The following is a 27,110-nucleotide window of genomic DNA, read 5'->3' on the forward strand; positions in this document are numbered from 1 at the left end:
TCGCCCGCCCGCCTGCCAGTCATAACCGGGGCCCTCCTTCCGCCGAGGCCGCCCTGCCCTGGGCCGGCCCCTCAGAGCCGTCGCGTCACGCGGGGCTGGGCCGCAGCGGCAACCAGAGGCGGCCGCGGCGGCTACGGGAGCGCCGGTCTCCTGCCTTGCTGCGGCGGGGCGAGCAGCCCACCAGGCGAGGCCGGGGGCCATGGCTCGGAGATGGGGCGCTCCTCGGCGGCCGTCCCCCCCTGCCCGGCCCAACGCCGGCTCCTCCCCGAGCGCGGCGGCAGCAGCAGCGACGGCGGCGGCGGCGGCGCCGTGAGGCTCGGAGGTGGCGGCGGTGGCGGCGGCGGTGGGAGGGAGAAAGCGGCCGGAGGCGCCGCGCATCTTCCTCCGGGCGAAGGGCAAGGAGACCCGCCATGGACGACGCGGCGTCCGCCGAGCTTCGTCCGCCGGGCGCGCTGGGGCCGCTGGCTGCCCTCTGCCTGGGTGAGTCAGGGCGAGCTGGGACCGATCCTGGAAACCAGAGGGAGGAAGAGAGAGGGAGCCAGAGTGGGGCAATATTATCCTCCTCCGCTTCATCATCCTCACCATCACCACTCACTCACTCAAGCAGAAGAGAGAGGCTTCTAGACGGAAGGAGGGAGAGCCAGATGGAGGCTTTTGGCTAAAAACGACTGTGGAGACGAGCAAGCGAAGGACAATGAAGGCATTTTGCAGATGGAGAGAGAAATGGGAAGCGAGGGTGGTGGAGAGCATCTGTGGAGAGCGAGGGAGGGCAGGCAGAGGGGCCTGGGAAAAGGGTCTCATCCAGCCCCACACAGTGGGCATCTGGATCTTTAGGGGGTGCCAGTTGGCGGTTAATGGACAGAACATCATCTCCCTGTCCAAGCATCTGGACCAGATGGGCAGTAACCAAGTCCAACCGAACCTCGATCCGTGGTGATATCTAGTCCCTAAAGAGATACACCAGAGGTGGAAATTTGCAGGCGGCAACCTCCACCCAGATGGGGCACATAGAAGGCTATTCACACACACACCCCATAGAAAGCAAAGAGAGGCATGCACAAGATACTTGCATTGTCTCTCTGGTACGTCTTGCATACGTTCAGGACAAGAGGGTACATGCCAAGCACACAGGAGGTGGGGATTTGGTGTTTGTCCTGCCTATCTTTTTTTTTTCATGCAAAGGCATTGCTGCAGAATGGAATGACATCAGCTCTGTTTGCTCAAGAGAATGCATGGGGTCCCCCCCACACACACACTCAGGTTATGATCTGCATGGAACTGCTCTGTAGGAGAGTGGCTTGTTCTTAGTGATCTGTAGATAATTTTACTGTGATCATTAGGGATTGTTTTTGCTCTTGCCTACTTCCCCTAGCTGGAGGCAGAAGTTAGTAGCCTATAGTTAAAAATGTAAAGGAGTATAGTGTTTGTGGCTCATTTTCATTTAACAAACAAGTTAAGTAGGTTTTTGTTTTTGGTAAGGGCTCTCTTGATTTACAGTATGTTGTACATTCCTGTCCTGCATCTGGGAAGGAAAGGAAAGAATCTCACTGGTATTGTTAACCAACCTATTGTTGGTTAACCAACCTATTGTTAACTACCTATTGTAGCACTATGGGGCGGTATATAAGTCCAATAATAAATAAATAAAATAAAATAAATAAACCTTATTTGGATAGATACTATAGCACACATTGTTTCCACTTATTTTTGAAATATATAGAAATTAATTTCAATATGAAAATAGTCTTAATAGTTTATTGGTGGGGGATTTCTTTATAAAGCCATCACATCACTTGGAAATATAACTTAGGCTGCAGTCTTACCTAGGAGTAAGCTGTGTTGAACTAAGTGGAACATACTGATAAGTAAATGGAGGAAATTGTTTGATGGTTCCAAACTGAGGTATTGTTTGTCTGAAAATTTGTATAGTTTGGCATGTATGAATTGGATGGCAGATCCAGGGCCGAGGTTTCTGGTTTGTGAGAATCTGTACACAAATCTGACTCTTCTTGGGTTCATGAAATCTTTAATTTTTCCATTGAACTTGTTTAACTTTGAGTATTAATGGGTACACCTTGCCATACACAGGTGTCCAGAAAATACTTTTTTCTTTACTGGTTGTTAAGATAATTCATTGCATGGTCAGAAACAAAACTGGTATTTTGACTTAAATATAGCTCTGAATGTTTGACAAGTTTTACATTATTTCAGCCTTGTGCTGTTCCCTGACATGGTCAGAGATCTTCTCTTCAGCCTCATAAGATGAAGTCGTTTAGCCATGGCTCTCCTCTGGATTATAATACTGTAGTTCAATAATGTCAAGATGAAAAATCCTGATTTGGGGGTTTTTTGGTTGTTTTTAATTTCTCTGTGCATCCCACGTCTCATTTCCTTTTCTGCCTACAACCTTCTGCCTTCCATTTAACTTTCATAGTAGGTTCTGATGAAATACAAAGTAAACATTGTGTTGCCAGCCTTGGATTCTCTTTTGTTGTGAATCTCAACAACACTCTTATCTTTCAGACAAGTAAATTGTAGTAAGCTCTTAAGGTTCTTATTTCCTCCTCTGTTTTTGATCCAAGATAAAGATACATTAAAATGAAAGAAATCAATGGACCGTACTTGTGGGTAATTAGTGTTCAGTAATCATTTTAGGCCTCCTTTCTTCAGCTGATGAAGTAGGAATAAATAACTCCCAAGTGCAGTGCTGCTAGATATGTGGAGAGTAGAGCTGGAGAATTAAAACAAAGAGCATCTATTCAAATGGCAGTGGTTTTAAAGTAGAAACCTTTGGACAGGAACCTTGCAGTTTGTGCTTGGGATATCCTGGTAGTCTAGCAGCTGCAGTGTTAAACTACTCCGTAGCTTGTGCGGGCAGCTGAAAATTATGGTCCTTTTTCAAGGAGAAAGGTGGGGTATGTGTAAAGAAGCAAACAAATAAAAGGTTTCCCAGTTACAAATAGGCAGATTTTTAACTGTTGTCAACATTCTGAAGATTTAAAAAAAAAAAAGGTACAGTATAACAGGCTATTTGCAACAACCTCCCCCTCCTGCCACTTGGTCAAACAATATATGCCTCAATATATGCTTGCAAAACCTTGGAAACTCTATGTAGATTGCAAATAAAAGTAATAAATTAAATTAGAACAGCACGAAAGCAAAGGTATTCTGGAACAATGGCTTGTGGAGCAGCACAGTGCATCTTTTGGTGAGGGGCATTAGTAGGGTTTTCTGTCAGACTGACCTTAAACGAACAGATGTTAGATGCCCTTCTTGCATAGTTGTGATCAAGATTTTCCACCATCACACCTGCCATTGCAAAAGGAAGATGCCTCTCTAGATATGTATTTGGAATTACTATCCATTGGAAGCAATCTTCCCTCTTAAAAATGAGAATTTTTTTTTATAATATTGTACCATTGTTCTGTGTATTGTCAATGTTGGCATAAACTTAGCTGCATTGGAGGGGGAGCATGACTTTGCCATTGCCCTTGGACTGCCACCCAGAATTCAGAAATACCACCTCATATCTTTATTTGGAAGGCAGTAAATAGTGGATTTCACTAATGAAGCACCTGCCATAGCAAATTTAGTTCCCCCTCCTCACCTCGCCTTTGACATTAATGTCCCTCCAACACTGTATTTTTCTCTTTCCCCCATTTCTCTAATAGTCTATTTTAGTCAGAGCATTAGCTATGATTTTAGTGCAGAGCACAGAGTGCTATTCTATTTTTGCTATTCACATCCACTTCCCATTCCCTGAAGTTTCACAGTGAAGCAGTGGGCCCTGTTCAGGCATCGTGTTTAAGGGTCAGGATTGTGCACTCGGCTTATACCCTCCCTTCTTCACAAGCCCTTTATTAGTTTCTTTTTCCCAGTTTGTTTTTATCATAGGTTGCCATAATGTCCAGGCTAATCAAGCATTCCCTTCAAACCTTGACTAGCATGAGCTGGGAAGTACCTTTAATCCATGGTTTAACAATAATTTGCAGGCAAAAGCAATCCCTAATCAGTACTTATAGTTTAGTTCATGTGGTTTTTTACAAAGAAGCCATGGTTCGAACAGGGAAGGAAAGGGAGAAGGGAACCCTCATGTAGAGAATGAAGGGGGCAGCATCTGAGCATGTGGCACATTGCTGACCCTTCAGATCATGCTTTGGAGCAGTGGTTCTTAACCTTGGGTTACTCAGGTGTTTTTGAACTGCAACTCCCAGAAACCCCAGCCAGCATAGCTGGTGCTGAAGGCTTCTGGGAGTTGCAGTCCAAAAACACTTGAGTAACCCAAGGTTAAGAACCACTGCTTTGGAGGATCAAAATATGACATTTGAGAGGGATTTATCCTTTTTTCCAGTTACATTTCTTCTACCATTTCCCCCCTCCATCTTAGCTTATTAGGTCTTGCTTTTGCTTTGTTATCTAAAATCAGAAGGCACTTCTTAGAGAGAGAGATTAATTACCAGAAGGTTTGATTTGATATTTAGACTTGATCTGAGTTCATTGCTTCTTATCCCATTACAGCTGTGAATTAACATAACAAATTAGCATACCTTTTCTAACCATGATTAAGGTTGGTGCAATCTAAATTTTAAACAGTCATAGAATCATTGAGTTGGAAGGAGCCTATAAGGCAGTTGTTGCTCAGTGCAGGAATCCAAATCAAAGCAGATCTGACCAAGGATTGTCCAACTTTCTCTTGATTGGTTGTTGTGGGTTTTTCGGGCTTCTTGGCCGTGTTCTGAAGGTGGTTTTTCCTAACGTTTCGCCAGTCTCTGTGGCCGGCATCAATTCCCTTGATTGCTTCCAGCATTGGAGCATTTAGCACCTCCCGAGGTAATTGGTTCCATTTCAGTTTTTTCCCCCTGCAATAGCCTCATATGACTGCTCTTCTGTATTTTGTGGTGAAATGAAGGGAACCATTTTGACTTGAACAGACAAAAAATCCTTGAACAGATAGATCCCATGCAAAGAGAAGGACTGAGCATGGGTGGTAAATCTGATTAGATGAGAGTATTTAGGAATGAGGTGGGTATTTCGTACACAGGCTGAAATTCTGCTGCATAACTTGTGTCTTTGGGAGGGTGATGGCCTCACCAATAGAGGGTGATTTTGAGTAAATGTAAAGCTTCCTATTCTGTGCTTAAAAAGCAGAGACAAAGGTCCGCATAGTCAAAGCTATGGTTTTTCCAGTAGCGATGTATGGAAGTGAGAGATGGACCATAAAGAAGGCTGACCGCCAAAGAATGGAGCCTTTTGAATTGTGGTGCTGCAGGAGACACTTAAGAGTCCCCTGGACTGCAAGGAGATCAAACCTACCTGTTCTGAAGGAAATCAATGCTCACTGGAAGGACAGATCCTGAAGCTGAGGCCCCAATACTTTGGCCATCTCATGAGGAGACTCCCTGGGAAAGACCCTGATGTTGGGAAAATGTGAAGGTAAGAGGAGAAGTGGACGACAGAGGATGAGATGGTTGGACAGTGTCACCAAAGCTACCAGCATGAATTTGACCCAACTCCGGGAGGCAGTGGAAGACAGGAGGTCCTGGCATGCTCTGGTCCATCGGGTCACGAAGAGTCGGACACCACTTAATGACCAAACAACAAATTCTGTGCTGTGCCTTTTTTGACTCCCATGTAATGTTGTCCATCACATGGGATCCACAAGACAGAAGGAGAAAGTCTTTAAATATTTAAAATCATTGCACTGGATTATATTACAGGGAGATGAGATTTTTGGTAATTAAATACTACTTTTTTTCCCCTTGGCTTCCAAGGCTTCCACTCAATGAAAGGTGTTGCACAGGAGTCAGAAACACCACAGGGCAGAAGTCTTTGATTACCAAAAATCACTCCCTGCCAATGATGTCATAAGCCTTACACAGACATAAATTATGCAACAGGATTACAGTAACTGAGTAGCCTGCTAATGCTGAAGTTTATTAACATGATGGCACTGTAGTACCTACAACAATCAGTATAAGCTTTGAAACTAATTAAATTATGACTCAGTTCCAGAATAGGCAGTAACTGTTTAGTAAAATAATAATATTTCAGTTAATAGAGATAACCTGCACCAAACCTATATCTAGTAGTTTGGAAGCTATGTTTACTTCACTGCCTCTGTCTTTTTTGCCCATTATAGATATCTTTACTATTGTTGCTGCCAGTACAATGAAAAAACAACCCAAACACTTTGATTTATTTGTGTTTCCCTTTGAAACAGTGAATCTTTTCTTGTCTGGAAAAATCGAAAGTGCTGTCCCTTCATTAGGTAAGCTACAACCCTTGTTTTCTATTAGCACTTGAGATGGGCTTTGTTGTTCTTCTTATATGTGAACAATGGCTTCTCCTAAAGCAGATTTCCCCAACATGGCTCCCTCTAGATGTGTAAGACGGCCAGCGCTATCACCGCTAACCAGCATGGCCTTATCTTGTGGGCAGCGTGTTGGAGACTGTTGCAGTGAAGTTTCATGTTGAGAAGAAGTTGGCTTTTTATAGAAATTAAAAACAATCATGATTCTAGTATTACAGAGAAATGTTTAGCTGAAGGACCAGATCCTTCCTTCATCCTTTCCTTGAAGCAAGGTTAGGAAACCTCTGCCCTCATGATGTTATTGGACTGCACCTTCCATCAGTCCTAGCCAGCAGAGCCCCTTGTGAGGCATGATGGGAGTTGCAGTTCAACAACATCTGCAGGACCACAAGTTACCTATCCCTGCCTTAAATATCTGCTCGTCAGGTCCAGATTATGAATGGCATGGCTTTATTCCTTTGCTGTTTAACCTGCTGTGAAAAGAGATAAATTTATCCACCTTGATTACAGTAAAGTCTTTCTAGGTGATAAAAAATGCAAAGTAAATACTCTTTTTTGTCCATTGCAGATCAATGGGAACTCTCATTGTGCACTGTAAATTTTGAGTACAAAAGTGTAGAGAAGGCAAAAAGTGTGAGTGCAGAACAAAAAACAAACAAATCCCAGAATATCTCTAAATTGACGCAGAACTTAAAAGAGTATAAAACTAGAATTTAGGGACATCCAGATACATATTTCCACTCAGCTCACTGTGTGATCTGACCTAGTAACTCTTTCTCAGCTTAACCTACATCACTGAGCTGCCAAAAGTGTGGGGTTGAGAGAACGAGGCGTGCTGCTTCAAAGATTAGTGAATACATTGAATAAATGTATTCAAAAATAAAAATAGGTGTAAGTAAATAAATCATTGCACCTCTGGAAAGAACTAGTGCAGCAGAACTAGTTATCGTATTATTTTTAACATTTGGCAATTTGTTGTTTTTGATAGCTGCCTGCAGTGGAAAGCTGGAACAACATACTGAACGACGAGGTGTCATATATAGCCCTTCCTGGCCACTAAACTATCCTCCAGCTGTCAACTGCAGCTGGTATATTCAAGGTGATCGTGGAGATGTGATAACCATTAGGTAGGATGGGCGAATGGATGGAAAATGTATTCTTTTGATGAAACAGAATTTTGGTAGGCCAACCAACGCTTGTGTGTGAAAAAGAACGTTATTCTTCAATCATGTATGTTAAACTTGTGTTTTTAGCCTGACAAATCCACTATTATATAGGGTACACTGATAGAGAGTAACAGTACTCAAGCCTGCTTTAGAAACAGTGGGCCATTTCAGATGCAAATACGCTTTCTTAGACTGCAGCTACCAGGATATCCAACTCTCAGAGTTGTCATCCAAGTAGAGACTTTCTTTCCTCATTTCTGTTCAAGTGTAACCACTATCTACATCTGAACTATCTTGAGCTTCCTGTTAGCTTTGCACTCTGTAGTTACTTGCCTTCCTTCCTGTTCTGGACAAAAGAAAAAAGATGTCCTCCAAATCAGAATTGGAAACTCAGTTTTTCAGACCTAAAGCTAGATATCAGCAAGGTAGACTTTTAAGCCCTTTAAAAGCAACAGCAAAGTAGGCCATTTTCCAGTTCTGAGGAAAATTATGGTTTGCACATCCTGTATGTAGTTTGGCTCTTTAGGATGTACTGTATTGACAAACAAGGGGAGATGGGAAGGAATAGGAGGTAAAAAGAAGGTGTGTAGCCAGCACCTATTCATGACATCCAAAATGTGATCTGACATACATAGGACCCTTGACAGAGTTTACTCTTTTCCTTTGACTTAGGATTCTTGGGAGATGTGGGTGTTATATTCCAAAAAGCAACATTCAGAAACTTTGTTCCACCATAATATGTGGGACTATATTTACCCCAAAATATTCCTGCAAACGAATAGGTAACAACTACATTTCCAGAGGCGTAGGACTTGATGGGAGAGATCTTACATATTTATGGGAATCTCAGCCCCCACTCTGTTAGCTCCAGGTCATTACTTGCCCAGCACCCCAAAGGATTAATTATGTATCCCTGTTGATTAACTTGATTGAGAATCCCAAGGTAACTGTTTCTTTTGAAAGATTTTGATATAGTTTATCTAGATCAGAAAACGTTAGAGTGCTTTAATTTAAAAAATTGATATACCATCCAAACCAAACCACACAGGACACAGCAATGCAGTCCATTAACTAAACTTGGCCAATTAATTGATTGCATTCTTATGTCCTGGGTGCTATTGCCTGTCAACAATGAAACGTTTCTACCCTGTAAACTTAGATGTAAACTTAAAAACATTCCCCAACTGATGTAACAGGCAAGTGCTTGCTTTCATATACAGTATATTCTTTAACATTGGTTCTGCAAAACACTAAAATCAAATAGAAGATTCTTTGCCTATCTTTGGGAAGCATGATTAGTTAGTTATAACTAGAAACTGGAAACCAGAGACTACTCTCTCTATAGCCAGAAGTCTAGGGTTTGCACATCCTGTGTTGTCCAGTTGTGGAAGGTCAATTACATAAGCATTCTCCATTTACATGCCTGCTTTCACGTTGATTGTGAGATTGGTTATGTAACCAGTTCCACAGCCAGTTGTATGACACTTACGTGATTTCCTTTATGCTCTGACTAGGACACTTGCTTAGTTCCTTTATTTATAGTACAGTATAGCAACAAGGAGTGTATGGCCTGTCGTCTGTGGTTGAACTGCAGTAACATCTGTGCTGGAAGGGGCTGATGGGAGCGTTTGGAGTCCCATGTCTTTGGAGGGCCATCGGATTTCTGCCCCCACTGATTATGGAAGGGGCATAATGGCAAATGCAAGAAGCAGAAATAAAAATGTCTGCTTGTCCCCTGAGGAAGTCTAGGCAGGGAGGAAGATCAATGCATTTTACTCGAGTCTCAGCAAGTGAATGTCCCAGGTGGGCAATGCAAGAGAGAGGCTCCTGGCCTGCCTGTGACATCTGCTCCTGTGGCCATCAGGAGGGGGCACCAGGCTGTCCAGGCCCACTGCTTCTAGCTACACATCATGGTGGTAACTGAGCTGGGAATATGACCAAGGCTTCAAACTTCTCACAGTATTGTTCTGAACAGTGGAGCTGAATGTTTTTAATGAGCCAATTAATGCTTCAGCTGTGTTCACAGTCTGCCCTTATGTGGAAAAAGTAACAAACAATAGTGACTTCTCTTGGTTGAATTGGCTGATACAGTTGCCGTATTGAAGGTATCAATAATTGTTTCCCCTGGATTTCTTCTAATGTATTTGCTGGCAAGCAAAGCTAATTAGATTTCTAGTTTCTGTTGATTTAGTACCATTTGATTTAGCACTGGAAGCTTTAGTTCAGGTTTTAATGATCAAATAAAGATTTTAGTTTTCTAATTGTTGTGGGTTATTTTAACTGTGGGCTACAAGCTAATGTCCAGACTTGTTTTTCCCCTCATAACCTTTAGTTTTGGAATGAGAGAGAAAGTATTAAATTTGATCAGTGCCAGCTTATTTTAGGGACTGAGATAGCCCTTCTGAGCAAGTAAGGGAGCCTCACACCTGGAGTTTTAATTCAGCTTTCACGAGGCACAAATCCAGACTTCTACAGTTCACTAGAGATGATCACAGCCTCATTTCCATCATAACTTTGCTTTGTGTAAAAACAGACAATACCTTTATAGGCCACTAAAAATCATCACACAATAAATGTGAGCTTTCATGGATTAAACACCACTTCATCAGGATTGTACCAGCGTGAAGAACTTAAAAGTCCAGAAGTACATGGCACAATGATTTTTTTGGGGGGGGGGTCAGGAAAGTTGCACTTAGCTGTTAAGTCCAGCCGTTCTTGGCAGTTTGCCAGGCTTGTCTTCCTTAGGTGGAGGTGAGGAGTTTGGTTACTCTCTTACGATTGCAATTTAGATAGCCAGTTATGATGAACTGGTGTGTAATCCACAAAAGCTCAGTTTATTGTGTGATTTTTTTTAGTGATCTATAAAGGTATCACCTATTTTTGCATTTGCGTTTTATTTTGTTTGGACCACATGGCTGCCCTTTACTTCAATTTGATTAGTGTGCTTCTTACTTTTTTATAATCTAAAAAATTTGAAAATGTCTCTACTATGGCTAAGTGACTGACAGTAAGAACTTTAAGCCAAAGTATGCTTTTATTTTTGGTCTCATCTTTTTTGCCTCTGGACCCACCCGTCCCTCGAATGGGACGATAAGAAATTCCTTACATTCAGCTCTCAGATTTAAGGAGATTCTTCACCATTATCTTCCAACATGGCTGAGGCTGTCTGTCAGCAAAATATTTTACTAATGAAAATTTTATTTTTGAAATGTTGCTGTGTATTTTTCTTCTTCTCAGGAACCAAACTTGCATTGAAAATAGAAATTACTAGCCAACATTCGCCTAAGTTTCTGTCCTGCTGCATGGGAGCCTTGCTCCATGTTTGTGGGGGTGGGTGAGGCCTCATTCGAAATGGAAAGTAAACAAACTGGCTGCCAGCTACTCATGTGCAACCTTGACAGAACCCTGGATGAGCTGTGCACAGCTTAGAAGGAACCTTGAAACCAGCCCTAAAAAAATTATTGCACAGTCCAGATTCTAGGATTTGGTGTCCCGATCTCATTTGCATCTTGGATTTCTAGAAGAAATAAAAAATAAAAAGTGATACTAGATGTTTATGCAACAACTGGAAATATAGTTGGTTATAGTACATGTCATAGCACTGTGTTGAACACAAGTGGAGGAATTACCAGTCCTTCCTGATATGGTATCATCTTGTACTCTGTGCTTAGGTTGATTCGGAAATCTTAGTAAAATCCACTTTGCATGGAAGCTTTTAGCAAAATCTGTTAAATGCACAATTTTAGTGTCTCCTTGTATGTCTTAGCCAGTCAGATCTTTCTTTCTTTTATCTTGACAGTTTTAAGAACTTTGATTTGGAGGACTCTCCCAAATGTTCAGTAGACTGGTTGATGATTGGCCCATCTTCCAAACGGGAGGAATACAAAGTTTGTGGATCCTTAATCCCACCTTCTTTCATCTCTGCCAGGGATCACATCTGGATATTTTTCCACTCAGATGCATCAAGTTCAGGGCAAGCTCAGGGATTTCGCCTTTCCTACGTCCGAGGTAAAATCTCTCTTTGGTTATCTAGTTAGATACCAAACCACAGTATTAGTTGGATGCCAGACCTCATTTGTTTTCTTCTATTTCTACGTGGGCTTAATTAATCTTCATAACAATTCTGTGAGACTGTCAGTCTGAGGTTGATTAAAGGCCAGGAGCCATCGAATCAGCTTGTGGTGAGCAGTCTACTCAGCATGGACTTGTAGTTCAATCAATCAATCGATCGTTCAATCAATCAATTAATCGATTGATCAATCAATAAGTCAATCAATTCCAAAAACAGATGCAAAATCCTTTTTCTAGTTGTTTTGTCCAAGTCTAACACACTTCCAGAAAAGTCATCACAGCTGCTCTCATTGGCAGCCTTGTACATTTTAGAGAACAGTATTAGGAACATCACAGCACCAGGCACTTGATTAAATGAACAAAAGAAATTATTTTACTAATTGTAATAATAATAAAAAATACTGGCTGGTATTATACCTTGTTTATTAATCTAAAATTTTGACACAGCTTATTCTAACTTATGATGCAGTCTGTTTTACTCAGGCAAGCTACAGCCTCCTGCCAATTTATCTCCCACAATGATTAAGCCAAAATTAGCATCCTATCGGACTGAATCTTGATGGACAGGATACTGTTCAAAATAGGGATACTAAGTGTAAAGATGAATGGGGATTACATACAGAGGAGCCAGCTGGGAGATTCGGGTAAAGAAGTTTGTTGCTGTTGAGATGGAATGATATTGCTGTTTATGAAGCTTCTGCTTCCAGGACTGTGCTTTATGCTGAACTAGAATTTGAGAAGCAACAGAGTGTTTGTAGTAATTTCTAACCTGTACCTCTACCATTCACAGGCAGAATTGGCCAGGCTAATTGCCAGTCTGATGAATTCCACTGTCTAAATGGCAAATGCATACCCAGCACCTGGAAGTGCAATTCCATGGATGAATGTGGTGATAACTCTGATGAGAAAAATTGCACTGTCCCCCCAACAGAGGCTCAGACTAGCATCTGTCCTTCTGGAACTTTCCAGTGCAGCATAGCTCATTCTACCAAGTGTTTGTTGAACGAGCTGAAATGTAATTCAGTTAAAGACTGTAGCGATGGCTCGGATGAAGAAAACTGCCCTGATCTTTCATGTGGCAAAAGGCTGGGGAATTTTTATGGATCTTTTGCTTCTCCAGATTTGTTCCACTCAGATCACAGCCGAGCAGACCTCCGCTGCACCTGGTACGTGGACACTCAAGACAGCCGTCATGTTCTCCTGCAGCTCGACTTGCAGCTTGGGTATAATGACTATGTAAAAGTCTATGATGGTTTAGGGGAGAGAAGTGATAAACTAATGCAGACTCTTTCATATCGTAATAACAGGCACACAGTAACCTTGGAGTCATCCAAGGGGCAGATGACAGTATCATATCATGCCCGGTCAAAGAGCACTGGCCATGGCTTCAATGCAACCTATCAGGTGAAAGGCTACTGCCTTCCTTGGGAGCACCCCTGTGGGAATGACGAGGAGTGCTACACCGATAAGCAGCACTGTGACGGGTGGTGGCACTGCCCGAATGGAAAAGATGAAGAGAACTGTCCCGCGTGCCAAAAGAATGAGTACCCCTGCGAAGGCAATAGTGGACTGTGCTATTCTTTGCTCGATCGGTGTAACAACCAAAAAAACTGCCCTGATGGCTCTGATGAGAAGAATTGCTTCACATGCCAACCAGGCAACTTCCACTGTGGTACCAACCTGTGCATTTTTGAAACATGGCGTTGTGATGGGCAGGAGGATTGCCAAGATGGAAGTGATGAGCATAATTGCCTGGTGGTTGTGCCCAGGAAAGTCATCACAGCTGCTCTCATTGGCAGCCTTGTCTGTGGCTTGCTTTTAGTGATAGCCCTGGGATGTGCCTTTAAGCTCTACTCGCTGAGAACCAGGGAATACAGGTGAAGTGAAGTAGTTGTTTGTTCTTAGTTTATTAGGAAGATGTTTTGCTTTCTTACTGTTCAAAAATTCTGGAGAGTAAAACCCCCAGATGTGTTTCTGTATAACTTAAGAAACTGCCATTCCTACTGGTGCTTCACTTTTGCTACTCTTAATACTGATTCAGAAGTAATAAGGAACTGTGGTTTCCTAGTGTGTTAATGGCCAATAGTTTGTTTTGAGTTCATGTGCTCTCTCTTCTCCAATTCTTCTCTTTTGTGTCTGCAAGAAGTCCATCAGAGGCATCTATTTCCAGTTTTAAACAAATCGTGCTCAGCTTTGACATCTAAATTCAAGGAATGGCAGTACAGTATGTTTAAACCAGTAATAAATGTGAGCCAGGCTACATGTGGCCCCCAATAATATTTTTGTTCCTAAGTGAAATTTGCTGGCAAATCAGTAATTGTGGTAAATAGTGCTAACGAATTTCATTGACAAACTCCAAAATCTTGTCAAAGCAGGTAGAAAATGCTTCCTTAATTTTTGCTGCTCAGCTTTGATGGCAAAATGAGAAAACCCAATTAAAACAAACATGCTTTAATGGGTTCTGGTGATCTGCTCAAATTTAGTGCTCTGATTAGCTATATTTGGTTATGGAGCACTGAGGAGGAGTCAGCACATTCTAGATGGACAAAATTGGCACCTGAACTCACCAAAATTCTTCATCCCTAGTTTAAACTGTGGCAAGCCTGTAACGGCCCTCATTTGGGCACCACAGAGAAACTGGTTTAGCAAAGCAGGAAATCCTTGTAGCAAAAAATGGAGTGGTTCGACTCATTGCTGATTCCTATTTCCACAAAACAAAGTATTTAGACCAGACAAAGTATACGGATATCTCATCTTAGTATGTTTTAAAGTATGGTCGACATATTTTTCCAAACTCCCAAGCTATCACAATGAGTACCCATGGCAAGAAATGAATACTTTGGCATCCCTACCCAACCTGCAAATAAAAAAAAATAAGAATCTGATTTTATTTTAATGCTGAACTGGGAGTAAAAGCAAAAAGCAAAGTGTGCTGCTTATATACCGCCCCATAGTGCTTCAAGCACTTTCTACTCTTTGAAAGATACAAAAAGAGTTACCAAGCAGTATGGAATCATTGTTCCCTTTGAGTGTTGCATTCATATTGACACTGCTCATTTCTGCTATTTGAAACAGCAGAGATTGGCACACACTGGAAGTGATGAAATTGCTCCAGTGGCAGAATCCTAGCAACACTATTTTGTGTAGCAGCTTTGCTGAAGGCACCTGATTTTTCAAAGGTGTGAAAATGAAAGTAGTTTCATTAAATCTCATTGCTATTCACTATTCTCAATTATTCTCTTTCCTGAAAGCTCTTTTACTGGAACGTTTGTACTTCAGCTGGTAATGCCTGCAAAAGTAAAGTTAGTCATGCGTGGGCAGTGCAGTTTGTCACTGTTATTTTGGACAATTACAAACAGAAAGAAAAGAGGGACCACTACTTCATCTAGTCTATTTTGAGCTTGTCAGTTTTTCTCCCTGCTACTCCTTTTTTCATTTTGATTGCAGGGCATTTGAAACCCAGATGACCCGTCTTGAGGCAGAGTTTGTGAGGCGTGAAGCTCCACCTTCTTATGGCCAGCTCATTGCACAGGGGCTTATCCCACCAGTAGAAGACTTCCCAGTTTACAATGCGTCACAGGTCAATGACACTGTCTTTGGTCCTCTGTCTTTCCAGTGCAATACTAGAGGGATTAGAATCTGAAAATGCATTTTTGTATTACTGGTGTAAATCACTTTAGGACCAAAGCATAAAGTATACTGCTTACTTTTTCTGAAGGCATTTCTTCTCATGGTTGTTGTGGGTTTTTCGGGCTCTTTGGCCGTGTTCTGAAGGTTGTTCTCCCTAACGTTTTGCCAGTCTCTGTGGCTGGCATCTTCAGAGGACAGCACTCTGTGCTCTGGTACAGTTTGTTTGGGAGTTGAGTATTTATGGCTGTGAGATCAGCTTTTGTCCTTTTTCAGGAGATAGGCAATTAGTGTGTCTTGTTGGAGGTTTATTGTTGTGATAAGGAGGAGAGATTATCTGTCACTGTGATTGATGGGTGTTATTAGCTGGTCTTTTGTGTGTAGTGATCCCCGGTCCTTGTGGCTGGGCAGAGTTTGTTGACCTTTTGTGCTGTATTTTTCTGGGAGCCAAGTTTTGTTGAGTTTCAAACTTTCCTCTTTTTTGTTGAAGTTCTGCTGGTCCTTGTGGATTTCAATGGCTTCCCTGTGCAGCCTAATGTAATGATTCAGCAAACTCTGCCCTGCCACAGAACACTGCCAAAGAGCCCGAAAAACCCACAACAACCATTAGATCCTGGCCGTGAAAGCCTTTGCGAATACATTTCTTCTCAGTTCAGTAGTGCCCTTCCAGCATAAGAAAATCTTACTTCTACAGTAAGGTTCATGTTTGCATTTTAAGAGGGAAAGAGCTATGCTTTGTTAACAGTTCATGAAATGGATATTTATTTATTTATTTAATTAATTTATACCTCGCCTATCTGGCCCACCGGACCACTCTAGGCAGCTTCCAAATATGCAACCTTTTTTTAAAATCACCAACTTTTTTTGCTGTGCCAGGTAATGGCTTTAGAGTGTGATGAAGACTTTCTTTGGGACCTTGACTAGATAGTTGCAATCCCCATGAAGATTAAGCATTAGCAAACAACATATTTAATGCAGTGTGTGGTTTGCCATTTAAAGGTGCGTGTTTACTGACTGCATGTTACACCATTTTCACCTGTTTTTAGTGAGTTACCTTATACAATCAACTATGCACCTTTTGAAATTTGTTCTATTGATTTGGTTATGATTATAACAAATACATTCTTTTCATTCTTAAAAAATTGTCAGCTGCTGCAAGATTGTTCACTCTTATGTGAAAATGAAATGAATCACATTTTTGTGAGCAGCAGCATAAGCAATTGCAACATATTGTAACCATGGTATTCTCAAGCAAAAAATCGTTATATTTGAGAAAAGATAAAGGAAGTTTGGAATTTTTCACAAAAACACTCACAATATGTAAAAATGCACAAAAGCTCTCATAATCTTGCCCATTGTTGAGAAACTTTCCACTTTGACCTGCGTCAGCAAAAGAAACAAAGATTTACATCCTTCTTTGGTAAAAGTGAGTTTCGAAATAAATAGATTGGACGTTTCTCTATATTCATGGTTTAAAAGGCTGTTTTAGGAACATAGTCTTTAACTTCTATACTCTTTGAGAAAGAGAGAGTGTCTGCGGGCTTCTGTCTAGGAGTAATAATGAATTTATTTTGGAATACATTTCAAAATATGGCTAAAGTCTTGAGTTTGTTTTGACAATCAGGGTGATTCTTGTCTATACTAGTGCAGTTGTCTGTGAATAATTAATTGGATTTTGTTTTGCACTTCCTTTATTCTCTAGTGCTACCAATTGTATTCTGCACTGCAGGATGACCCTTTAATGACTGATACGTTGGCAATTACAGAGGCAATGAGATGTACTCTGTTTTTTCTATCAGGCTATATGGGTCTCGTTTGTGTTAGCTTTTTAGGCAGTTTGGGCATTTGACAGTCGGGTCAAACAGAGGGGCCTAGAGCTGTCTGCTGTCATCATGATAAACATGCACGTTTGAGATCAGGAGGTTGAAGAAAATGAAAAAGTGTTGAGGAGGATTTATTTCACATTTTTAAACGCAAAAGCTTTGTTTTTAAGACAACATGCAAGAAATATGGCATGTTAGTGAATTCTCTTCTACTGCAAATGCAGATGAGGAAAACTGTTTTTATTTTTCCTTACAGGCATCGGTCTTACAGAACATCCGAACAGCCATGAGGAGACAAATGCGACGCCACTCCTCCAGGCGTAGCTCCTCTCGCCGCCGCTTGGGCAGGTTGTGGAACAGATTCTTCCACAGGCCACGAGTGAGAGGTCAGATCCCACTGTTAAATCCCCCCCACACTTCCCAGACAATGCTGGGGGATGGGATAATCAATCGCACAAATGGGACAACTGCTCAGAGTCTCCCACCTTCTCCTGAAGGACCTCATGTTGAAACAGAGATCTGCTGCAGGAGTCAGGGGCTCCCTGAATCTGAAAACAGTAATTTGCCTTTAGAGACAGAAGCCACAAATCCATCCCCACCAGATGTTTTGTCAAACACTTGTACAGCTGCTCCATCAGAACCAGAGAATGGACCCAGCAACAAGCTTTTGGGTGCTGAAGGCACCTGCAGTGGTGAAGCTAGACAAACCAGCAAGACTGGGTCAGAAAAATTTAGAGACCCTTTGTTGGAAAGGGTTGTAGAAACGCACCAGCATGTTGGTTCAGTATCCAGCAGGACTATTGCAGAGAGCAGACATTCCAGCAGGTGCCATTTGCGAAGTGAAGAGCCATGTAGACTTCCCTTTAAAACATGGGAGTCTTTGTACTCTGACAGCCCAATGAATGTCCCCCTTCAGGTGGATGGCCAACACTGTTGTTGCCCACATACATATCATGAAGAACCCTTGGGCATTCACCCAGCTTGCTGCCATTCCACAGAAGTGCCAATACCAGAATCCCCTCCCCCCTGCACAGAAATCAGCCCTGGTGATGATGATTCTTTACTGGTTTGTTAATGGGATAGTGCTGAGTTCTATGAACCCTTTACACTGTATTTGTGGTATACATAATCTGTAGCCAACACAGCCAATATCCATTGTCAAACCCCACATCAATCTTCAGGGGAAGAAACTATAGAGGACAAGATTAAATGAGATAAATATGGAACCTACAGCTGATGAAAAAGTGTTCACACAATCATACATTTCTTTCTCCAAGAAATCATTGTGTTATATAAAAAGAGTGATTCCCAAAGTGTTTATGGTTTGGAATTTCTTATCACCTCTTCTTGATAACAGCTCTCTGGCTGTGCTTCAGTTTTGTGTGCCTGTGTGGCATAGGTATTTGGTAGGCAAAAGTCCACCATCTTATGCATTAAGTACAGTTATTGGTAGATACATATGCATTTAGATATAGAGAGGGGATAAGTTTCCAGGGAAAGTGCTTTGCTCTCAGGTTAGTGAAAATGGGTGGCCTGTGGCCCTCCAGATGACTTTCAACAACTTGCTTCATCCCTCACCATTAAGTAGTCTTGGCTGGAGGTGATGGGAGCTGAGTTCACCAGTATCTGGAAGGCTATATATTCCCTTCTCTTGGGTAAGAAAAGCCAAGTGATGGTTAAATCTCACTTAATTTGTCTGTGTCTGCCACCATTATTCTGCTGATTATAATGCTCGCTGTGCTAGGAGACCTCTCCAGTACCCTTGCTTAAAAATCCATGAATAGTTACCAGAGGGATAACTGACCCTGCGGATTTCCTGTGCAGGAACAAACATGTAGTTCCTCATATACCTGTGGAGTAGAGCAGGAGACCTACCGCTTTTCATCTGCCTGCCATTGAGAGCTGAAGAGGCACCCCTCCAATGCAGTGTTTCCCAGCTTTCTCTCCTTGATCTGTGGACTTACGAGCAAGCAGCCCTGAACAAGGATTTGCTATTCGAGTGTGACACTTCTTTAAATCCCCTTGTTTCTTTTGTTTGTGAAATCACTTTGTCTCCCCTTTTGAGATTAAAAGTAAGCTTCCAGCTTCCCCTTTATAGGCGTGAGGGGATTCAGCTGGCAGGCAAAGCAGACACCAGACACAAGCAATTGTTATTGTGACTGCTCAACTGGAGATATCCAATTATTGTCAATTTAAAATATTTGTTTAAATTAAAGCCATGTTTATGCTGCCCTGGGGTAAACTGTTTAACAGGAAATTGGGTCTGTGAAGCATTTCTTTCTTTCTGAAGGTACATTCATTTATGTGGTTGCTTTACTCATAATGGTGACTAGAGAGATCAAGAAAATCTAGCAACTACTGTAAGTTCTATGTGTTGCATACAAAGATGGTGGGGTTTTTTGGCAATTGTGTCATGTAATAACAAAAAAGCCGATTACAGTGAAATTGCTTGATAGTGATTTTGCATTGGCTATTATTATACCACCTTTGCAAGGATATTTGTTGAGCTGCTTTTAAATGTAGTGTCTTCCCCCACTCAGATTACAAGTGTTAGCAGTTGAAGCAATAAATTTTCACATTTCCTGGAGCATAAATCCCATAACTCCCCATTCTGGGAGTTCTACCTGACTTCCATATGCATACATGTGGCTTACCTTGGAGCAAAGGTCTAAACTGGAAGGCTGTGAAACTCAGCTAGGCCTCGCTCCACCTAAGCTTCCTTGGAGCTAGCTGGGAGCTTTCTTTCTGAAGAAGAAGGCAGGTGGAGCTAGGCCTAGGTGAGCCTCAAAACCTTCCAGTTTTGGCCCTTTTTTCCCCAGGCGAGCCATCAAGCTGGTAATCTAACTATTACATTGATATCAGAACTGTGGGGTTTCTTAGATGGCTTTTTTTAGCAAGAAAATAAACGAATAGCATGGAGTCCTTCCTGAAAAAATGTCCTAGCTAACATGGGACTCAACGCGTTCCCATCAATCATAATCTTTGTTTGCAATACATAAATGATCCTTCAGGAGTCTAAGGCTTCTTTTTCTCTGTTTTTTATGTCCTAGAGAAGAACAAAAGTGTCCATTCTGATTATAAACAAACCACAGTTCCCTGTGACACCTGAACAAAAGGAACCATGTTTTATCTACACTCTAATCAGGGAACAAACAGAGGTGTGAAACCACAATTTGATCTTAGTCTCTTCTCAGTAACTAAATTAAAACTAACCATAGTTCCTCATGTTCAGTCATCATATTAAGTCTGGATTTAAATTGAAGTGGATGCTTCCAGTCTCTGCATCAGCCTGAATCTTGCCCAGTAAGTTCCTGCATTGTCTGAGCTATCCTGATCTATCCTGTCTGAAATATGAGAGTAGTTTGGGGTACATTCTAGGATGAATTCTAATTTAACATTTGTACTGCACATGACCTATTATTGCATAAGTGAATGTTTTTCAATCACTGGAATTTAACAAAATGGCTTTGAAAGAGTTTTGTGAAATAGAATGTTTGAAAGCCAGTGGAAGAGATTAAAATTGCAAGGCCATGGCCCAAATACCAGTGTCTTAAAAGAATAACTAGATTTCCTCAACCTTTTAAAAAAATAATGATGACTTCTCAGTTGAAGTTCATTGGTTTGACGGCTGGCATTGTTTAGTCTCTAAGTACTATGTGAAGATCAGTGCCTTTTGCTTTAATATTTTAAAATAAAATAGTCTGACCACCTTTTAGACATCTGTTCATGTTCAAGCCATTTTGTGCTGTTTTAATGTGACAATCAGAAACAGAAGTCTTCTCAATTGACCAATTACGAATCTGTTTCTAGAGTGGTATAGTTATATTTTCCTGCAATTCCCTGACTGAATCCCAGGTTATTCAGTTTGAACAGCTTCCCAAATCACTTTCATGGTCTGCTGGGAAAGAGCAATATGTGAATGCACCATGAACTGAATCACATCTTACTCCGGCTAGCCAGCAGGGTTTAAGGCTAGAATCCTGAGCATAGCAGTGCTGCGGCTGCCTGATTCCTGTTGATTGCTGGTGTGTTTTGGATCTGAATACTACCCCATTGCTTTAAAAGAGGCTTTCTGTTTGTACAGGGCTACTGTGACCAAGTAGTGACCAAAGAGGAACCAGACATGGAAATGACGGTTCTGTAACAGGTTCCCTGGCAACAGGATACTAACCTAAGAGGATTTAGGTAGAGCTATTTGCAATCATATCTAAAATCCTTTTGGGTAAGGAGTGGGAAATCTCAAGCTCCAGGGATGACTGTACGTCTCCTAAGGTCCCAATATGACTGGGGATCCCCAGCACTTTTTTGTGATACCTCTTTCATAGCTTTCATGCACAGGTTTTCCCATTCTAAAAACCTGGAATGCCTCTCAAGGCTTAGTTAATGTCAGTAAGATGCTTTAGTTAAAGTATGCTCATATTTTTGATCCCAATGTTTTGCTTCCCCCCTTCCACTACTATAGTGGGGTCCCATAAAACTTCTCCAAAACGGATTGTTTTAAATAGGGATGTAAATATTTGAACTCAGGACCTTCTGTATGCATAGCACTTGCTTTGCCACTGACTCATGGCTCCTATTTCAACAACTGGCATGGGAAATTACCTTTCTGGTATGAAAAAGAAAACATGGATAGAATGGAACCTGTCATGAGTCCTGACAGCATTATTCCCATGTCACTTCAGTAAACTCTGAATTGGCTCTAGGTAGCCACTTTGTTTTTAACATTTTCCCCATCACCTTCGGGATGTTTCTTTTAATGCATTCTCTGCTTATTGCCTGTGATTGAGATGCACATTGCTGCACTGTTATATGTGTTGCAGTCTCACTGCAGTTAGTGGTATTTGAAGACACTAACCGTGTGTTAGTTTGCAGCCAATATACCCACCATTAACTACCACTGTGCTGAGTGTTTTTAAGAATGGAACCAAATGCTTCTCCAGCATTCTCATACTTCATAATATCCTTCCTAGTATGTGGAAAAGAGAAGAAAAAGGGCAGTGTCAAGTGGTAGTGGTAAATGAATTATCAGATGCAAAGAGAGTGTTCCGGAGGGGCTGAAAATCCACAATCTCTTTAATTTGTGTCTTCTCATTTAAAAGTAAATGAAAAAGGAAATGGATTCCAGATTTTGGATGGGATAAAATGGCTGAGTGAATTAAGCAGGGATGATGCATATTAGGAGTGTGCTGTATCAGCAAATTGCTTTATATTGTAACTGTTAAGGTTGCCATCTGTTGTGGGGTTTTTTGCCTACAATTAACCATGAAAATTAAAACATGGAAACCATCTTTCTGTTAAAGTTCAAAGCAAAAAAATAAAATTAACCTATAGTTGTCTTTCCTGTGTGAATGTGGATGAACAAGAGCGCTGGAAGTGTTGTCCCTTTTCAAAGCAAAATCAGATGGTGTTTTTCAGGGCCACTGAAAAACAAGAGGAAGGTATTACCATGTTTGGAGAAACCCCGAGCCGTACAGAAGTAAATACACACATGCTCAGTAGGCACAGAATGTTGACAGTCGGTGCTAAAAGAAAGCCAGAAAACTCTGGGAGCCAAGCTGAGGCTCCAAGACAAAGGAGAGCCTGCAATTGCAAGATGTGTCACCTGAAAAAAAGGCTGGACTGAATTTTTGCTTTTGATCAAGAAAGGTGAGAATTTGGAATCAGATATTGATATAAGAGTTGATAGATTGCAGCCCCCTATACAGGCAAGCTTGGAACTGCACACAGAACACTGCTGACAGCAAGGTGTTAATGGGTTGGATCCAGACTAAGGAATGCAATGAATTAATGGAACTCTAGTATATTTTGACAAGAAATGTTGACAAGAAAGTAGTTGGAGTCTAGTACTGACTGCCCTATCAAGAAGAAACATTTGAAAAACAAATTGCTAGAATTTCTGAGAAGCAGTAGTACTGGAAGACTTCAATTACCCCAATTATGTTGGGAGACAAATTCTGCCAAATATGGACCTTCCAAGAAATTCCTGGCTTGTGTGGCTGATAATTTTCTCCTACAAAAAGTGGAGGAAGAAACCAGAAGAATAGCTATCCGTGATGACCCTAACCAGTAGAGATGACTTGAGCGGCAGCAAGAGGAACTCTGGGGGAAACTGACCATATTCTAAAGTTCGCAATTTCAGAAGAAACAAAAGCAGAGTTGTAGACACACGTATACACAGGATTTTATGAAAGCCAGTTTTAATAAACATTGATAGGCAAAGTCCCATGACAGGAAATCCTAACAGGAAAAGGACTCCAAGATGGGTGGGAGTTTCTAAAAACGGAAATTCTAAAGGCACAACTACAAATGATTAAAAGAAAACAGACAGCAATATGTGGCTTCACAAAAAGCTCAGAAAGGACTTGAAAACAAGAAAGGACACATAGTAAGAAAGAAAAGCAGGCTACAAAGGAAGAGTATAGACAAGTAGCAGAGAATTGCAGGGATGGCACTAGGAAGGCAAAAGCTAAGAATGAGCTGTGGTCAGTAAGAGATGCTAAAAGCAACAAAAAAACATTCTTCAGGTATACATGTAGCAAAAGACAGAAAAAAACCAGTCACTCAGCTACTCAGTGGGGATGGGAAAATTATAACGGAGACAAAGAAAAGGGAAAAATGCTCAATTCCTATTTTAGCTCAGTCTTTTCCCAAAGGACAGTCTATGCCCCTCCAGGCAAATATGAAATTCAAAGAGATTGGATAGTATTTTAGCTTGAGATTGATAAACAAACAGACAAGAAGTACCTTACTACTTTAAGTGAGTTCAAATTCCCAGGAACGGATGAACTGCATGAAGGATATTGAAAGAGCTGGCTGAAGAGATCGCAAAGGCTCTGCCTATTTTCTTGAAATCTTGGAGAATGGGTGAAGTACCAGATGATTGGAGGAGAGCTGACATTGCCCCAATCTTCAAAAACAGCAAAAAAGGAGGAACCAGGGAACTACAGACCTGACATCAATCAGAGGTAAAATTGTGGAGCAGATTACAAAGCAGTCACTTTGTAAACATCTTGAAAACAATGCAGTAATAACTAGATGCTAACATACATTTCTCAAGAACAAATCCTGCCAAACTAAAACTCCAGGTAGACAGTGGGAATGCTGTAGATGTAATATAAAGTACGACTACAGCAAAGCCTTTGACAAAGTGCCCCATGGTGTTTTGATTAGCAAGCTATCTAGGTGTGGGCTGGATACAAGTGTCAGATGCTTACAGAATTGGTTACAGATAGTGCTTACAGATAGTACTCAGATAGTGCTTAGCAATGGCTCCTCCTCAAACTGAGAAAAGGTAACAAGTTGGTTATCACAAGGCTCAGTACAGCAATAATAATTTTTATTAATGATGTGGATGAGAGAGTGTAGGGAATACTTATCAAATTTGCAGATGATACAAAATTGGGTGGAATGGACAATACCTTGGAAGACAGAATAAGAATTCAAAAATATCTCAATAGGCTTGAGCACTGGGCTGAAAACAACAAAATGAAATTTAACAGGGCTAAGTGCAGAGGTTTTTTTTACCTAGGGTGAAAAAACCAAATGCACAGTTACAAGATGGAGAGTACTTGGCTTAGTAATATTACAAGTGAGAAGAATCTTGGAATGTTTGTAGCCAAAAAAACAACAACCCCTAAATATGAGCCAACGGTCTGATGTGGCAAAAAAGAAAAAGAAAAACGTTATTTTAGGGTGCATTAACAGAAGTCTAGTCTCCAAATCCTGTGAGTTGCTAGTTACTGTACCCTCTATTCAGCTTTGGTTAGACTTCATGTACAATGGTGCCTCGCTTTACGATTGCCCCGCATTACGACGAAACCGCATTATGACGATCTTTTTGCGATCACAATTGCGATGGTCTGAACGGCGTTTTTTCGCTTTGCGATGATCGGTTCCCTGCTTCGAGAACCAATTCTTCGCAAAACGACAATTTTCCTCCAGCTGATCGGCGGTTTCAAAATGGCCACCAGGTAAATAAAATGGCTCCCCACTGTTTTCTGGGATGGATTCCTCGCAAGACAGCCACCAAAAATGGCCGCCCTATGGAGGATCTTCGCTGATGGTGAGTTTCCAGGCCACTGGAACGCATTGAAGGGGGTTCAGTGCGTTTCAATGGGCTTTTTATTATCGCATTATGACGTTTTCGTTCTACAGCGATTTCGCTGGAACGAATTAACGTCGTAATGCGAGGCACCACTGTATTATGTCCACTTCTGGACACAGCAATTTAAGAAGGATGCCAAAAAACTGGAATGAGTTCAGAGGAGGGCAACAAGGATGATCAGGGGACTGGAAACCAAGCCCTGTGAGGAAAGACTGAAAGAACTGGGCATGTTTAGCCTTGAGAAAATAAGGCTGAGGGTGGATATGATAGCACTTTTCAAATACGGTACTTGAAAAGTAGTCATACAGAGGAAGGGCAGGATCTGTACTTGATCATCCCAGTCATACAGAGGAAGGGCAGGATCTGTACTTGATCATCCCAGAATGCAGGAAACACAACATTGGGCTCAAGCTATAGGAAGCCAATTTTAGGGTGAATATCAGGAAAAACATCCTGTTAGAGCAGTATGACAATGAAACCAATTGCCTTGGGAGCTGGTGAGAGAAATTTTTCAAGAGAAAATTGGAGAACTCTGTTTAGATCTGCTTTGACTTGGATTCCTGCAATGAGCAGGGGGTTGGATTCTATGACGTTATAGGCCCCTTCCAACTCAATTATTCTATGATTCATTCAGAGCCTACTGTAGTTAAAGGTAACAACTGGATTTAACTTTGTTGTATTTTGATGCTGTCAAAAATAACTTGATTTCAGTGTAACTTAATTTCATTTAACTTAGGGCTCCCCTACATGGAACATTTGTACTTCTTTACTGCTGGTTTTGGTGTCCCCCACCTCCCACCATCCATACAATGTTCCTCTCATGTTCCTTAGCAGAGTGCATTTTCCTCCCTGTGACTTTCTGTCCCTTTTTTTCTGCTGAAAGCATGATTTGTAGTACCCCCGAGGGGGGAAGGTCAGTGTTAAGACACTCATTTGAAACTGGTGAAAGTTTCCCAGTCAGAGGTTTTTGATTAATACTGATTTTTTTAAAAAAATTCCAGCAGAAAGGAAGCACTTTTAAAGATTTTTTGAAGACAGGTAGCTTTGAAGAAGTCAGTTTTTAAGCAGACATTTGGATGGAAACCTCAGGAAGCCCTTAGCTTCAGCTTCAAGTGACAAAAGCAGTTTTGGGAAATGCTGTGTCTAGAATCATCTAATTTGGATCCAAGCTATTGCATTTCTGGATTTGCAATGCAGCTTTTGGAAGAGTTTTATGATGTCAGATCTTTCCCCTGAATATGCTCCATTTATTTCCTTACAGTAGAAAGAGGATTTCTGGGGTTACTCATTTTGAAACTTCCCAGAATATCTATAACCAACTTTTAAAAACAATTAAATGTAATTCTCATTATGAATTACCCATACATATATCTGCCTTTAAAATGCATCACCACATTATCAGAAAGAAAACAACATATTATTTTATTTTACTCCCCCCCCTTTTTTTTTTCTTTTTAGGAAAAAGAACTAAGTGCTAAGAGCTGTCAAAATGGTGTGTCTCATTTATGTTTTTTACTATGGGAATTCTAAAAAACAAGAAAAATATTTTCAGGATTTTTTCCTTCTTTTCCAAAAGAAAATCATCATGTAAACAGCAACAGTAAAAATCTACTTCTCGTGTGTAAAATATATCATTATTTCTTCAAGGTCCTTTCACTTCCTGGAAGAGGCAGAGGAGAGAAAGGTAGATCATCTTCATCTGGGGATCCCCCCTGAGGGTAGACAACAAAACACACCTTCTGGCCCCAATATGTCAAGGATTCTGAGAAGTACAAAGAAGGAGAGTGTCAGTCTAAGAGTAACCAGGAGTGATCATTATCAGAGACAAACTGTAGCTCAGTGATACACCACACAGTTAAGCAAAAATCCTGTTGCATAGGATAGTAAATTGCACTAGAATCAAAGGGGATTTGGTGAGTTAATTCCTCAGAAGTTCCATTAAACCAATAGGCCTTCTCTAACTGTGACTTGCCTTGAAGTACAACTGAGTCCATTTGAATTGCTGGAAC

The 27,110-nt window shown here is 41.2% G+C and overlaps 2 protein-coding genes across 5 annotated transcripts in view; one reads left to right on the forward strand and one right to left on the reverse strand.

Moving 5' to 3' along the window:
* The first annotated feature begins 56 nt into the window (after positions 1 to 56).
* On the forward strand, positions 57 to 22,333 carry LRP3 (LDL receptor related protein 3). Of its 3 annotated transcripts, XM_072980748.2 has the most exons (8): positions 57 to 480; positions 5,188 to 5,433; positions 6,221 to 6,268; positions 7,299 to 7,437; positions 11,276 to 11,484; positions 12,338 to 13,424; positions 14,995 to 15,127; positions 17,254 to 22,333. In XM_072980748.2, exons 2-8 carry the CDS (start codon positions 5,415 to 5,417, stop codon positions 18,070 to 18,072), a joined length of 2,454 nt encoding a protein of 817 aa, XP_072836849.2. In that variant the 5' UTR covers positions 57 to 480; positions 5,188 to 5,414; the 3' UTR covers positions 18,073 to 22,333. The 3 variants fall into 3 exon arrangements, with proteins under 3 accessions (XP_072836849.2, XP_020668306.3, XP_072836852.2); XM_020812647.3 differs by lacking the exon at positions 5,188 to 5,433; XM_072980751.2 differs by lacking the exons at positions 5,188 to 5,433; positions 6,221 to 6,268; positions 7,299 to 7,437 and having other exon boundaries at positions 61 to 480.
* Positions 22,334 to 26,591: 4,258 nt separating this feature from the next.
* SLC7A10 (solute carrier family 7 member 10) overlaps positions 26,592 to 27,110 on the reverse strand; it is a 116,990-nt gene continuing 116,471 nt past the window's right edge. For both annotated transcript variants that reach the window (XM_078380359.1, XM_078380357.1), the window contains exon 11: positions 26,592 to 26,863. In XM_078380359.1, the coding sequence (XP_078236485.1) occupies positions 26,797 to 26,863 (67 nt within the window). In that variant the 3' untranslated portion in view covers positions 26,592 to 26,796. The remainder of the gene's footprint in view (positions 26,864 to 27,110) is intronic.

Source organism: Pogona vitticeps, chromosome 10 (assembly GCF_051106095.1).
Source record: "Pogona vitticeps strain Pit_001003342236 chromosome 10, PviZW2.1, whole genome shotgun sequence".
NCBI lineage: Eukaryota > Metazoa > Chordata > Lepidosauria > Squamata > Agamidae > Pogona > Pogona vitticeps.

Coding starts and splice junctions, on each gene's coding strand:
- LRP3 (XM_020812647.3), top strand. CDS start 411: ATGGACGACGCGGCGTCCGCCGAGCTTCGTCCGCCGGGCGCGCTGGGG. Junction 7,438..11,275: donor GGAGATGTGATAACCATTAG/GTAGGATGGGCG, acceptor TTATCTTGACAG/TTTTAAGAACTTTGATTTGG. Junction 15,128..17,253: donor CAGTTTACAATGCGTCACAG/GTCAATGACACT, acceptor TTTTCCTTACAG/GCATCGGTCTTACAGAACAT.